The sequence below is a fragment of the Chrysemys picta genome, chromosome 24 (genome assembly GCF_011386835.1).
Source record: "Chrysemys picta bellii isolate R12L10 chromosome 24, ASM1138683v2, whole genome shotgun sequence".
NCBI lineage: Eukaryota > Metazoa > Chordata > Testudines > Emydidae > Chrysemys > Chrysemys picta.
The window spans coordinates 10,043,142-10,058,448 of record NC_088814.1 but is presented as its reverse complement, the minus strand read 5'-3'; the positions used below and the strand labels follow the sequence as shown (position 1 = coordinate 10,058,448).

At 54.8% G+C, this 15,307-nt stretch overlaps 1 protein-coding gene across 1 annotated transcript; it reads left to right on the top strand.

Annotated features, from left to right (window-relative positions):
- Positions 1-1,378: 1,378 nt before the first annotated feature.
- Positions 1,379-10,609, top strand: EFCAB13 (EF-hand calcium binding domain 13). Its single transcript, XM_065578067.1, has 8 exons — positions 1,379-1,838; positions 3,770-3,841; positions 5,099-5,242; positions 6,180-6,251; positions 7,804-7,947; positions 8,390-8,461; positions 9,600-9,743; positions 10,398-10,609. Exons 1-8 carry the CDS (start codon positions 1,628-1,630, stop codon positions 10,607-10,609), a joined length of 1,071 nt encoding a protein of 356 aa, XP_065434139.1. The 5' UTR covers positions 1,379-1,627.
- Positions 10,610-15,307: the final 4,698 nt, after the last annotated feature.

The window sequence follows — 15,307 nt, the reverse complement described above, 5'->3', positions numbered from 1 at the left end:
GCTCGCTTGGGACTCTTGGTTTAAAAGCTTGTGAGAGAACCCAGGGGAGGAGAGTCAAAGGTGTCTCTTGGGTACGTCTCTGGCTCTCTTACCATAGTAGCTGCTGCTCTTGTAACGTATTTCTGCCATCCTGTGTGATTAGCCCCGTTGTACCGACGGGGAGCTGGGGCACACGGAGACTCGGGGACGTGTCTGAGGTCACACAGCAAGCTCATAGCGGAGCCGGCAATTGTACAATTGTACTCCTAAGTTCCAGGCAAGCTGCCTAGCCCCGGGTCATCTTCCTCGGCCACTTCTTCTGCCAGGACTTGAACCTGAGTCCAGCTGGGTGTACAAAGTGAGTGAGACCTCTTGGGGCCAAAGCGTTAGCAGGTGCAAACGCCATAGACAAAGGGCTGAAGTCTGCTCTCATTCACAGTGATGTAAATCTAGGATAACTCCATTCACTGCAGTAAATGATGGCAGGATTTGGCCCCAGGAGCGCTGGGGATGGTGCTGGGATAAATGGGGAAAAAAATGCAGTGTGGGGCTGTGTTAGCTTATGCCCTCCTGTTAATTGCTTTTCCTGTTCCCCCATTGCTGAGCCTGAGTCCCCCACCCCTGCCCTGCACCTTGGGGCATTGCTCACTTCTCTGCACTGGGGGTGCCACATGATACCAGTGCAGAACGGTTGTGTTTCACGCTCATTCTCAACCGGTGTGAATGACATCCCAAGATGCAAGGAATCAGACCCACTTACTCTGAGATGAATTGGGCACGAGCATTTTGAGACACCTTTTGCCTTTGCTGCATTTGAAAGGACACATAGTGAACCCTGGTGCCCTGGCATAGCGGTATGGTGCCTCCTGAACGTCCCCCTGCTGCTTCAGCTAAGTACAATATTGCTTTTCACTTCCTGTCCCAAACCATTGCATAGTGTATCTGTACACGGTCATGCAGCTGTTGCATTCCACTCCAGAGATGCTCCATTTCAGTGGTGGATGACGAGTTTTATTTATTCATTCTCTCACACAAACACAAATCCTCTAAGATAAAAGACTCTATCAATATCCGTTTATTACAACTTATTATTACTCAAGAATGAAATTGGTAACTTCACCGGACCCAAGTAGCGCGGATTGGAAAATGTCTGGGTTTTGTTCTCATGGAAAATTTCAACTGCTCAGCAAAAAGTCAAATGCTGAAATATTTCACCCCAAACATTTTGATTCCAAAACCTGGCCTCATGGGAGCTGTAGTTCAGGAGCCTGATGCTCCCCTTCTCCTCTATAGTCCAGGCGCCTTGGTCAGACTACCTCTCCTGTGATGCATCACAGCCTCACCTTATGGTGAGGGGAGTTGGTGCATCATGGGAGCCTTTCGCTTTGGTGTATCATGGGAGATGTAGTCCAGCCTGGAAGTCTAGCCCATAGACAAGACTATGAGCATGAGACAACTGAACTACAACTCCCATGAGGCACTGAGGTAGGCTAGCTGAGTAGATTTGATTTGGTTTGGGGACATTTGGCTTTTTGATGAAAACAGTCATTTTTCAGGAAAAATTCAATGTAATCAACAATCCAATTTTCTGTCACAAAACAGTTTAGATGGAAAAATGTGGAGCCGCCTAGAAAGCAGCTAGCGTATCATGGGCACGCCCATAAATAAATCACAACAGCGATTGAATAACCTGCTGTGCGTTCTCTGCCTTGCAGCCTTACAGGACGCCTTTGAGATCGTCAGCAAGGTCAAAGCGGATAACATTGAGGTCGGTGACCTGCGCTGCACTCTGCAAACCATGGGCATCCCTTTCACTGACGAAGAGTTCCGGGAAGCGCTGCAGAAAGTGACACTGGAAAGTGAGCTGTCCGTCTGTCTTTCTGTTTTAGTAGAGCATGCGTGAGGGGAGGCGTGTACACAGGTCAGAATACAGCCAGCTGGTGCGTGCAAGCGTTCCAACCACTATGGGACCCCTTTGACATAAAGTGCCAGGGCTGGCTGCTAATCTCAGTTACACCAGGATGCAGTCTAGACGCAGGGGTTCTCAGGACACATTAAACCCTAGATTGGGGCAGGGGGAGGCAGCAGGGGCCAGGAGCAATGGAGGGGGGTGGGGGGGAGTCAGTGGGGGGCTGGAGCCCGAAAATCTGTGCCCAGAACCTGCTGCCCTGCCACTCCAGGGCTGAAGCCCGAAGCCTGAGCCCAACCGCCCCTGGGAAGGTGGGGAAGTCATCGGCTGCCTGGTTCTCCGGCATTGTGCCCCAGGTGTGTCTCCAAATGGGGGGGGGGCAGGGCCCAACTCCCATCAACACCAAGACGGTGCATCCAGGAGCAACAAGGAGGGGGAGGGGGACACTCGCTACTTTCCCTCTCCTCCCCCCAATAACAGCCCAGGAGGTGTGAGAAATGCTGGAGTTACTCCAAATCGGCACCAGTGTTGCCGAGAGCAGGACTGGCCCCCGGAACTGCAAAGCAGAGGCTCCAGCGTGCCCATTCACGGCATTGACCAGACTAAAACAGCGTCTCCATGTGACAATGTTCCCCGTGTGGACAGAATGCCTTAGCGCACACACATGCAAACATCCTGTGTAGTGGAATTCAGCTCTGGCAATCGTGACCTGGGTTGGTGTACATTGGAACAGCTCCACTGAAGTCAGTGCAGCGACACCTCTCTACACCGGCTCAGCGTCTGGCCCGTTGCTAGGTTTGCTCTTTGCTCGCGTCGATCAGGAGCTGCCGTATGTTACCGGGAGGCCTCGTCCACATGTGAAAAGTTGCACTTTATCATCGAAATTGGTTTTAAATGCATCTAGTAAAACATGTGCGAACCTTTAATGTTGACTCACTTAATCCAGTTTAACCCTTAGGGCTGGTCTACACTGCGGGGGGGGGGGGGTCGATGTAAGATACGCAACTTCAGCTACGGGAATAGCGTAGCTGAAGTCGACATATCTTATTTCGACTTACCTCCCGTCCTCACAGCGCGGGATCAACGGCTCCGGCTCCCCCGTTGCCTCCGCTACCGCCGCTCGCCCTGGTGGAGTTCCGGAGTCGACGGGAGCGCGTTCAGGGATCGATATATCGTGTCTAGATGAGACACGATATATTGATCCCCGATAGATCGATTGCTACCCGCTGATCCGGCGGGTAGTCTGGACGTACCCTTAAATTGGTTTAGCTCAATTCAGTAATTTACTGATGCAAGCTAAACTGATTCAGACAGGTTTAAACTGGGTTAAGTGCATTAAAGATGTGTTTTTAAAATCAGTGCCGCGAGCCCACTGCAGGTTTTCTGAGCTAGACCAGCCCTAACTTCTCCTCTCACAGCACTTTGATCCCAGTGTAACTCTGTTGAGCTTCAGTGGAGTGACTCCGGATTCACACCAATTTGCGAACGCATCCCGGTCCAGAGATCTGGCTTCTAGGCACATGGCTGAGTTGAACAAACAACCCGGTTTATAGAGCTGGGTGATCATTCAGTATGAAGATCCAAACGGGTATATCCTGTCCGTGGTTAAAGCACGTGCCCCCTGTCGCTCATACGATAAAACAGCTGGCGAAAATGGTCAGGCAATCGATAAAGGGCCAGATCCTCTGCTGACATAAATCAGGATAGCCCCACTGAAGTGACACTGATTTACAGCCCCAGAGAATCTGGCCTAAAATGTCTATTTCAGATGTTAGCCTGATTCCAGCGTGTTCCACAATCAACCCCTCTGTCTGTCTCTCTCCTCCTGTCTCTGCGTCCTTCCCCATCACCTTGCACTTTGAACTGTTCTTTACACGGCAGAAGATGGGTCGGTGAACTTCAATCGCTTTATGATGGCTTTGGCCAACACCCGGCGCTTCTCCGAATTTTCAGGTGAGTGGGGACCTGATAGGGCGGGAAGATGGAGAGTCAAATTGTGCTGTGCTCCATAGCCCTGCCCTGCCCCTTGTAAACTCACTCATACTGGTGCAAAGTGAGAGCATCGGATCAGAATGGGTGTGTTTCACGCTCGCTTTGCACTGGTGTAAATGATGACACACTGGGCAGGGGGTCGGCGATCACTCAATACTTAAGGTGCTTGCAAGAGCTCTGCCTTATTCGGAGTCTGGTTCCACCCGGCTGTGCATAACAAGAACTTCGCAGGGCCCTGCCCAGACGCTGGCTGGGAAGCTCGGCCCTTAACGGCACAGCCCTTGACAACTAGGGTGACCAGACAGCAAGTGTGAAAAATCGTGACGGGGGTTGGGGGTACTAGGAGCCTATATAAGAAAAAGCCCCAAATATCGGGACTGTCCCTATAAAAATCAGGACATCTGGTCACCCTATTGACAACATGCAGGATAACGGAGAGTCAGGTTCCATGTCCTTTTCATTCTCTCTGTATAGAGTGGAGGGTCCCCACACACAAGTGCTGGCAGGGAGTGGGTTAAGTCCCCCCTGCCCGGATAGGGAAGGGACTCTGCTAACAGGGTGAGGGATTCACTGGCAGCGGGCGGCTGATTGCCTGATGGCACGGTGCGCGAACTGGAGTGGGGAGGAGGAGACGGCGGGAACCCGGAGGAAGAGGAGCTGTTTAGGGATAGCTCCAGCCAACGCACTGTTCTCTCTTTGCTTCTCCCTTCATTGGGCTCTGAAAAACGAGGCATTTTGCAGTCACTCCTGTCGGTGCATAAACCGCACCGCTGGGATGCTTGAATTCAGGTGAGGGGTGCAGATGCCGGCGTATTTGTTATCCGCACTGTAGTCGTGGACCGGGACCCCATCGCGCCAGGTGCTGTACAGACACGGAACAAAGAAACAGTCCCCGTGTAGACAGCACTAGGTCACATTCTGCCGTCGAGCTAGCTACTGCCTCTCGGAGAGTGTCAGCCGGGTCACCGTAGCGTTTTAAGCGTAGATACGCCTGCAGTTAGAATGCATACGCTGTACTAGTGCTTCCCTTGCATTGCACACGCCAACGGCCACACCCACAAGGGCTGAGTCCCCATCGAGGCACCCAGATTTTGCGGAACTTGGTACATCAGGTGCCCTGTGGGGTGCTGAGGACGTCTAGACAATGGAGCAGAGCCCTTTGGAAAGCCAGGCCCCTCCTGAGCAACTGGGCCGCTTGTTCCCTCTGCGTGTCCGCAGTGCTGAAAGACGCCATCGCTGCCCTCAGCAAGATGGAAGGCGACAAGGTGGCTGTGAGTGAGGCGCTGGCCTATGTGAAGAACATGGGGATCCATTTATCCGACGGAGAATTCCAGCAAGCGCTGAAGCTGGTTTCTGTGGATGGTGAGTGCGTGGGGTCAGACAAGAAATGGACTCAGGACCACAGTCCCAAGTCAGTGTTGGCAACTCTCGCAATAGTCGGTGGCTTCCTTAAAGCCCCAGCTCCTTGAGTCATGTGATTTATGTGAGACGCCTGGCTTTCGTTCTTTAAAAAAGTACGTTTCTGGCCCTCGGGGTTGCAGGGAAAAGCTTGAAAATGTGGCCCAAGCGCAACCTAGAGGCTCAGAACCCGGAAAGGAAATTTAAACCACCTAGCGTTTCACCCGCTGTTCTGTGGGAACCCCGTGTAGGAAGCAGAAGACAGGGGTGATGTGTTGGTCGGTGGTAGCCTGTGTTGCTGTGGAGACAGGCGTCGTGTTCTGTACTGGCGGGAATGTACTAAGCACTGAAACACCTCACGCCGCTCTTCATACCACTTCAGGGACACTCTGCCTGCTAGCTCCTGAGCGATGCATCCTGGCCTAGGAGACGGCACTGAGCTAGGACGTGGTACAGGCTGGTTCTGTTCCCAGCTTTGCCCCTCTCCTGTGATGTGGCCTTGCGTGAGACACTCCTTTGCCTCTGTTTCTCCTCCCACCCTTCGCTAGACTGTAGGGGACTTTGTCTCTCACTGTGTGTTGGTCCAGGGGTGCTGGAACAGGGGGGCCAGGGGCCCCCTCGCTTTTTACTGGTTGTAAGGACAAGCGACGGGGGGACAGGCGGAGAGGAGCGAGCAGAGGGCAGGGTCTTGTGGAGAAAGGGCAGTGTGAGAGCAGGGCCTCAGTGGGAAGGGGCAGCATGGGGGCTCAGGGAGAAGGAGTGGTGTGGCACGGGGTGGGCAGGGCCATGTTTCGGGCACCTGTGGCCTCCCCACTTTTAGGGTGCTTCCGCCACTCCTGCATCAGTCCAGCGCTTTGGAGATGCTGTTGATTCATAACCTGAGCTCTTCTCTCCATTGCAGCTAACGGGAAGGTGTATATTAAAGATTTCATTGAAGTCCTGACCAAAAGCCCGCAGTTCTCTGAGCTGTTAGGTGAGTGGGGGCTCGGGCGGATGGGAAGGAACGCATCACATGGGCGTGGGCTCTTTCTCAGTGGGCTCGGACGCTCGTTTGATTCAGCAAATCCATTTCCAGCATTTGGTGACCTTTGAAACCAGCTCTGTTAGGTGCTTTTAACACAAGGGACCCGAATTTCCCTTGCTGTCCGCTCCAGGCAGTGAGGTGGGAAACGGGGCTGAATTCAGCCGTAAAAACCAGGTTGATTTTCAAGCTGTTGCATGCAATCTGGATGTACAGTCCTGGGGACAGATCCTCTGCTGGGGTAAATCAGCCGTAGCTCCACTGAGGTCAGTGGGCCAGATCCCCAGCTGGTGGAAATCGACGTCACTCCAGTCAGGTCGTTAGAGCGACATCGATTTATGCATGATTTACATCTGGCCCCTGGGATCTTAAAATGGCTCCTGTCTTTCAGGTTAAGGGGTGTCTGTTAGCAAGAACTCAATGTTAGCCAGCAAAACTCTTCCCGCAGAGCAGCCATCCCCCAGCAGGACAAGAGGGATTTTAAGGCTCTGGGACTGCACAAGAAATGGGAATTGGGCGAGAAGAGGCACCTAATAACCAGATTGTGCTCTCAGTCACACTGCTGCAAACCAGGCCTGATCTTCCCAGAATTATCCCCGATTTACACCCGTGTGAAATCCGAATCAGGCCCTTGATTTCTAAGAGCATGACATGGCGGAAACATTTATTGCTCCTCAATTAACTATCCAAGCGGGGAAGGTAAAATGGCGGATTCGTTTGTCGGAGGAACCTGTTATGCGTTTACTTGTCACTGAAGACGAGCTGAGAGCTTTGATCCTAATGTAAAAACAGCCTCTGAACATTCCCAGCTCTCTGCTCCCGGGGTGAGGGAGGGACTGCAGTGTGGATGTGTCGTGTACATGGGTACTTCTGCCAAATGGGGTGTCGGAGCTGCTCTGTGTGTGTGTGTGTGTGTGTGTGTGTGTGTGATTATGTCGCCCTCTAGTGGCTGCAGCCTACAGAGGCGAATGGGTCTAATATCAGTCACAGCAAGAGAAATTCTTCTTCAGCTGGAGTGCAAGAGACTTGTGTTATTGGAGCAGAAGGCTCTCAGTTCTCCCTCCAGTCCCACTCAGGGATTCGATGTCCTTTTCTTGACTAGCAAAGGCGGTCACGTTGGCTAACTCATGTTATCGACCATGACTTCAACCCCATTTCACCCCAGCAAACGTCTTCAAAAGTGTTAACCTCTGTCTACCCTAGAGGCAAAATCACGGTAGCTTACATGATGCCAACCACAACTTCTTTCCCCCATTCAAGACAAGGCCAGTGCAATGCAGCTGATGACAATAAAGTCTGTATTGAGGGGTCAGATAAGAGCAGAGAACAAACTGGCCAGTTTCCCGTAAGCTAGTGAGCTCCATGCGCCGAGCTCTGGTCCCGACACTGGGCACTCCACAAGGGTATTGACTCTGGATTGGCTGCCATGTTCTAGCTCCCGTCCCTCCGGGTGCTAGTTTCCTACCAACGGCCCGGCTGCTGTGTGCTCTCTCCATGTCTGCAGTGCTGCAGGACACCATTAAAGCCATGAGCCGGATTCGGGGGGATCTGATTGACGTGCGGGACCTGGAGAGAACCCTGGCCAACATGGGTATCCATTTAAGCAAGACGGAGTTCCGGGAGATGCTGGAGTCTGTGACCGTTGACAGTGAGCATAGCCGGGGCTGCCCTCTTTGCCTGGGGGAACCAGGCGCTCCTGCTCCTTGACCTCCGTCCCCAGGCAGCACGGAGCCATGGAGCATCTTGACCCCCCAGCTGCATGTGCACGGGAGAGGGGGGCCGTGACTCGGACACTGCCCATGAGGCACATAGGGGCTGTGACACCACGCTCAACCAGCCAGAATTCCTTCGGGGAGGGTCAGCTGCAGTGTGCCCCCCATCTCCATATTAAGCCCAAAGACTGGAGGCAGGGGGGTCCCTAAGTCACAGCCCCGGGTGTTTATCAGTTTAAGGGACTAATTACCCATCTGGGACCTTGTAAGCACCCATCCGAAGCCCCAGTGCGCCCTACGGATGGCCGTTTTCGGACGTCAGTCCCAGTGTGTCCGGGGCCCCGTCCGCCCCACGGCTGAACCCCCTTTGCCTTGCAGAAGATGGAAGAGTGAAGTTGGAACAGTTCATGACGCTGGTGTCCAAGATGCGGCGCTTCTCTGCGCTAGGAGGTGAGCGAGGGCCTGGATGGGGGAGAATGTCGAGCTGGGGAGAGAGGGGATAACCTGGCCCTGCCCTCGCCCCATTTGGGTGAATCCTCAGGGGGCAGAGAGCCAATACAGCTGGCCATGCTCCAGCCCTTCTTAATGCAGGGAAGTGCCTGGGGATGGGGGGGTGCATGGGCTGACAGCCAGGACATCTGGGTTCTAGGCCCAGTTCTGCCACTGACCTGCTGCGTGCCTCAGTTTCCCCTCTGTCTGTCTTGTCAGGTCTTCAGGGCAAAGAGTGTCTGTTCAATGCCCAGCGTGACAGGGTCCCGATCTCAGCTGAGGCCTCTAGGTGCCAATAACTGAGCCTGTGCGTCACAGAAAGGTCCTTCCCTGCCCCCCCCCCCAAATGCCTGCACAGCTGAAACGCTGGCAGAGTTTTGTACCTGGAACCTGCTTCTTCCCAGCTCCTGGCTTTCTGGGGCTGACAGCACATGAGTTCTGCAGGCCTGGTCTCTATCTGCCCCCGGAGCCCTCTTCTTGGGGAGGGGGGCTGGGTTCCTACCAGCTGGAGCAGCCAGCATGTTAACCCTGTGGGCACTGCCTTCTGTGGCTAGCTTTGCCTGCTCCGTTTCTTCACTTTCAGGTAACAGAGCAGCTGGCCTCGGAGGGACAGTGGCTCAGTGGTTAGGGTCGTAGGCTGTGACTTGAATCTGGATCTTCCCTCCTTTGCCCCCAACTTCCTGTGTGCCCATGGTCATGTCACTTCACCTCACTGTGCCACAGGTGGGCTGGAAGGGTAAATACATTAAAGATGGTGAGGTGATCAGGCACTAGACTCCAGGCTATATAACCCGGCTCTCCCCTCTCCTGCTGGCCGGACTTTACCTTTATTTTATATAGAGGGATGAGCCCGTTCTGCTTCCCCTGGGTACCGCTGTAGCCGCTCTGTTCTAATCCGAGGAAAGAATCGAGCCCTCTCTTCTCATCTGGTGTCAGTGCTGCAGTCAGAGCTTCCTAAGTGAGCGCTCTGGGCCTGCGTCTCTGTCCCCCTTCCCCTCGTGCCATGACTTGCACCGGTCCGGAGCTTCCTCTGCAGAGGGGTAATTGGCTTCATACGGCATTAGGCCCCAATCCAAACGCCGTCTCTCCCTGTCCGCAGCCCTGAACAACGCCATCCAGGCCTTCGGGCAGATCAAGGAGGACCAGGTGAAGATCTCGGAGCTGGAGTCGTGTCTGGACCACATGGGGGTCCACTTAACCAAAGAGGAGATAGAGGAGGTGACCAAGTCCCTTTCTGTTTCCAGTGAGTATTTCAGCGGGTTCTGTAAGTCCCAGCATATGCTTCGGCTCCCCTGCATTTGGCTGTCTGAATGCACCGGATCTCGCTCTTTGTGTGACCGTCTTACGTGTTGGGAAGGACAAACTGACTCCTTAAAGACAGACACCTGAACAGGCAGCATTTAACTCTTGCCTTGCCATTAGCCATGACCTTGTGTTTCTCTGGTTACATTTCCTTGCCGGCTGGAGTGGGAAATGGTCCGAGTCCTTGAAGCTGCTTGTGGGATTCCTTCTCCTCCAGATGAATGGAAATTCATGTGGAGAACAGAGGAGGCCACAGAAGAAAATTCTGAGGCTTAAATCACCCTGGCTCATGCCCCACCCCCTTGTGTACCCCAGGCCTGCTCAATTTTGGGCACATGCTACACCCACTTTCCACGACATGAGATGCAGCCAGCTAAGATCAAACCTACATTCATACATCAGATTGGATGATGTCACTCATCGCTCTGGGTCTGATTCTGGTCCGACGCTGGTGTAAACCCTAGATGAGCCCCATTGGCTCTGGATACTCTCAATACTCTGGATTGACGCCTGTTGGAGGCCAGAATCAGGCCCTTCGTCTTCCCAATCTTGCCACTCCTCTCCCTGAACACCTGAACTGTGCTTTCCCCTGCAGAAGACGGGACCGTGGATATTAAAGAACTGATGTCAGCCTTGACGGGTACCAGGCGGTTCTCCAACTTCGTAGGTAAGAACGTCCCGGTGCAGAGTGGTGTGTGGAAGGCCATCCAGGGGATTGGGTTCGCTGTTGGTTTTATATGGGTTTATAGGCTGCAGTTCACCTGTTGCTATCGGATGTTGTGGTATCATGGGCCTCACCCTGCCTGACCCTTACACCAGTGTAAATTAGGAATAGCTGCATTGAAGCCAAAGCAAAGCTGGTGGGAGATCAGAATCCGGCCCCGTTTGTCATCTTTGTTCACCAGCTGCAGCCTAGCGTGAAGTTTCATCTCTGTGTTATTAGGAGCGCTGAACATGTAGGGCACGATTCTCCATTCGCCAGCCCCTTGGGTGGCCACTGACACCAGTGCGAGATGGGGGTCAAAGGCCACCCTCGCTTTGCACTAGTGTACATGACGGCACAAGGAAGGAGCGGGACCGAAGTGAGTCCCAGGACTGCGGCGGCACAGACGCACCCTAAGGCTCTTTGCACCCCTCTGGCAAGAGCAAAGGGACCTTAAAGTGAGGGGGAGGGTAACTGACCCCTTGTACTGCCAGCTAGATGCCAAGCGGCTTGCGTGTTAACGAGAACCAGGCGTGCGAGGACGTGTGGGTCCTGTTGGATCTGTGCCGATTTGGAGGCAGGGGCTCTTCTCTTCTCCCCAGCCCCCGCTGTCCATGTTTTCCTGCAGTGCCTTGTGTGTGCTACATCGCTGGCATTTCCCTGGGCAAGTTGGCATCTTTGGTGCTGGAGCCCAGTGAGCCGACGGCAACGTCTCTGAGTGCCGAGTCACAGCCAGGAAGGCGTCTCCAGCCGTCACTGCTGGAGCTGCCTTGGATCAAACAGAGCTTTGGGCACGTGGGACCGGGACTTACGCCCCCAGAGCTTTGGGCACGTGGAACCGGGACTTACGTCCTCAAAGCTTTGGGCACGTGGGACCGGGACTTACGCCCCCAGAGCTTTGGGCACGTGGGACCGGGACTTACGCCCCCAGAGCTTTGGGCACGTGGGACCGGGACTTACGTCCTCAAAGCTTTGGGCATGTGAGGCCGGGACTTACTCCCCCAGAGCTTTGGGCACGTGGGGCCGGGACTTACGCCCCCAGAGCTTTGGGCACGTGGGACCAGGACTTACGCCCCCAGAGCTTTGGGCACGTGGGACCGGGACTTACGCCCCCAGAGCTTTGGGCACGTGGGACCGGGACTTACGCCCCCAGAGCTTTGGGCACGTGGGACCGGGACTTACGCCCCCAGAGCTTTGGGCACGTGGGACCGGGACTTACGCCCCCAGAGCTTTGGGCACGTGGGACCGGGACTTACGCCCCCAGAGCTTTGGGCACGTGGGGCATTCGGGCGCAGAGTGTCACACACAGCAGCTGGAGCTGGAAGTCGGCATCGCTACACTGACTTCAGGGGCCCTCTGCGGGTTTTCGCCAGCTGGGATCTGACTCAGGTCTACGCACCAGCTGAGCTCCGTTGAGCAGGCCGGGGCGTGCTGGGGACTCCTGTCCTGCAGCCCCGAGAGCGCTGCCCAGTAAGGGCTGAGGAATTTCGCACGTGCTCAGCACCCCCAACCAACGGCAGGTCTTCAGCGGAGCTCAACACGTCTGGGGCGCGTGGTGGGCTGAGCTCCTGTGAAAATCTTCCCCAGCTGTGGGTGCTGAGCCCTTGGGAACCTCGTCCAATGAGGGGCGCCCCCCAGGGGCATGATGAGGCTCACACTGGGCTTGAATCCGATCTCTACCCCAGCGTGTCTGGGGGCAGAATCCGGCCTCACGTCCTGTGACACGTCCATCCTCCACGCCTTCCCCCACGCTCACGTGCGAGCTCTGGAGCAGGTGCGCAGGGAGCTAGAGACTGACTCCGTCTCGGGACAGAGGGCTCCGCTGGGTGCATGACCGTACCCGTGTCCAGGGGGTATCTCCTCCCACGGTGACCTGCCCTCTGCCAAGGCCCCGAAAGTGTTACCCTCCCCCCTCTGACTTCTGGGGACAAGTCTGCTCCTGGCGGGGGAAGGGAGCGGGCTTCCTGGTCAGCAGTGGATTAGCCACTGGGCCAATGGGACCCCAGCCAGTGGGGGGACCCCCAGAAAAATGGGCACCTCAGCGCCCTGACCCGCTCCACCCACCCGAGTGTGGGAAGTCGCCCGTGCCCCAACCCCGCTCCCCGGCAGGAGCACCGGACAGGTGGGGGAAGTCCCCTGCGCCTCAACCCTGCTGCCCGGCAGGCACGCCGCAGGGGGAGGGGACTGCAAGTGGAAGAGGTAGGAAGGGGTCCCCACTTGCTGTGGCCCAGGGCCCCATAAACCCCTAATCCACCTCTGTTCCCAGTGATCCGCTGGGCCCAACCGAGGGTGGAAAGTGGCTGCAGTCTCGGAGTGGCTGTGAGAATGTGCTGATTCAGCATCCTCCAGGAAGGCTCCGGGACATAGGAGTGCCGCCTGGGAGGTGTGACTGGTGCCAGTTAGGGGGCTAGATCTAAAGCCCCTGGTTTCGGACCATGAGCACTCACGGGCCTCCCGTTCTGTGACCCTCTGCAGCGGTGCAGGAGGCCATCAGGGCCGTCAAGCACGTCAGAGAGGACAAGCTTGAGGTGAGCCACCTAGCGACCAGCCTGAGCACCTTGGGGCTGTGTCTAGCCAACGAAGTGATCGGGAAAGTGCTGAAGTCGGCTCACGTGGACGGTAAGCAGAGCGGGGTGGAGCATGCGCCTTACTAATGCTTTGTGGGTGTTGCCCAGACCACCTCTCGAGGTCTGTGAACCTCTGAGATGCTCCGGCGGTTTGCAAACCTCGTGTTACCATTACAGCTGAGGGGGTTGCCAAGGGGACAGTGGCAGAGTTCGGCCTGGAACCCAGGAGTCCTGACTCCCAGTCCTGTTCTCTAACACTACACAACCCTCCCGCGCAGAGCTTGGCATAGGATGTCCTTATGTTCAGTCTCTAACCACTGCACCATGCTCCCAGGAGTTCAGGTGAAGACGCACCAATAAAACCTCACTGAATTCTTGCTGTTTGTAGTCCAAATGAAACGTTTCTTTTGCTAAATTTGCCAACTCACCTTCCAGGACAAATCTGCTGCTGCATGAAGGCAGCCAGCCAGGGTGGTAGAGTCCTAGACTGATATCGGGTAAATAGAATCGGGACTATCTGATGCCTTCACACCTGATTTCACTTCTCAGTGACAACTTTTTGCGATTTCAAAATGTGCAGAGTAATGGGAGAATGAATTCGGGGGAGGGGGGATCGTTCCGTTTTTTGGATATAAACCGGGAAAGGAATCCAACTAAGAGAACTGTACATGTTCGAATGTTTCTTAGCTACTTGTCACACAGATATTGGGAATGTTCTGAGACAGGACTCCTGGGTTCTGTTCCTAGTTTCCCACTGACTTCCTGCGTGATCCCAGGCTACTTACTTAGCCCCAGATCCTCAAAGGTATTTAGGCACCTAACTCCCATTTGAAATCAGTGGGAGTTAGGCACCTAAATACCTTAGAATCTAGGCCTTAATCGCTCTATGCCTCAGTTTTTCTATCTGTAAAATGGACGTGATGACATTGGCTGACCCCCACAGGGAGTAAGTATATAAAGCGTTACACGCCAAGTGTCCAAAGAGCTGAGTGTTACCGTTACAGGTTCCCCTAGAATGTGTGGGGTGAGCGTCAGATGGGTTAGGATTTTGTTACTTCCTCTGATGGTGTGAGGGGGGCTGAAAGTGAGTGATGGCAGGACGTTGTAAGAGATCAGCCAGGCTTGTTCTCTGGCTGATCCCCTGGGCCCAAACTCCTGGCTTTATATCCAGATCTGCATTCGAACTTCCCCAGACTTCAGCCGTGTTGGGATCAGAGGCTGTGGTGCTCTGTTCAAGGCTAGGCAGGACAATGCCTTCTCCCCAGACACTCACCTTACGTGCTAGTTCTTGTGCTAGTTTGCCGCGCTGCCGGGGTTCAGCCAAGGTTCTTCAGTTGGCAGCCACTTCTTTGAGGTTCTAAAGGAAGTTCCTAGGGAGGCACGATAGGACTCAGAAAGACGTGAGTTCAAAGCAGGGGCGATTCCAGCTTCCCCATGCTGTGCACTGCACAAGGTGGCTCTTGAGATGCCATAACTCCGAATGGTGCCTAGTCCCTCTCGCCAGGCAGCATGAGAAGCCGTTTGCCAGCATTCTGGGCACTCCTGGGTCGCATCTGGTGTTTGTTGAGAGCCTGTTCCCTTCCCAGCTGTCCTGCCTTTCTCCTTGCAGAGGCCGGGAGGGTCAAATTCACCGATTTTATGAGAGCTCTCTCCAGGAGCCAACATTTCATCACCTCGCCAGGTAAGAGCCAGTCTCCTAATGAAGGGTGGACGATGGGCAGGGAGGCTAAACGGGCCATGGGTGTCCTTGGAACAGCCCGGTTCTTTCCGTGTGCAAACATACCCCACAATCCTTCACTTTGCTGCCCCATGAGTGCAAGGACTCCCAAGACATCCAGCCTGCCAGGCAGAGAAAGACAGGAGCTGCAGCTCATCCCACAATGCCCTGCAGCTTTGGGTCCTGTCTGGGTGAGTCTTGCTCTGCTCACGTCAACTAGGTCATTGCGACTCGGAGATCCTGCTACCTCAGCTGTCCCGCCTGCTTTTCGTCGTTAGTGCTGGTAACGAACGTATCCAGAGCCGTTTCTCTGTAGCTGCGTTGTTGTGCATTGGCATTCAGAGATAGGCCAGAAGGGACCGGCTAATCGGACCTCCTGCCTAATGCTGACCATAGGATTTCAGGATGGCACCTGTAGGCCCATCCTCCTGCTCTCCCTGTAGCTAACCCGGTGGCCCTTGTTTGCAAGAGATAAGTCCTGGCCGCTTGCTGACTCCATCCGGCCTGTTGTCTGTGTG

What these genes read in the sequence shown, in the direction of transcription:
- EFCAB13 (XM_065578067.1), top strand. Translation starts at nt 1,628, where the DNA reads ATGGGCACGCCCATAAATAAATCACAACAGCGATTGAATAACCTGCTG. An exon ending in GCAGAAAGTGACACTGGAAA is followed by an intron (nt 1,839 to 3,769) that starts GTGAGCTGTCCG and finishes TTTACACGGCAG; the next exon opens with AAGATGGGTCGGTGAACTTC. An exon ending in GAAGCTGGTTTCTGTGGATG is followed by an intron (nt 5,243 to 6,179) that starts GTGAGTGCGTGG and finishes TCTCCATTGCAG; the next exon opens with CTAACGGGAAGGTGTATATT.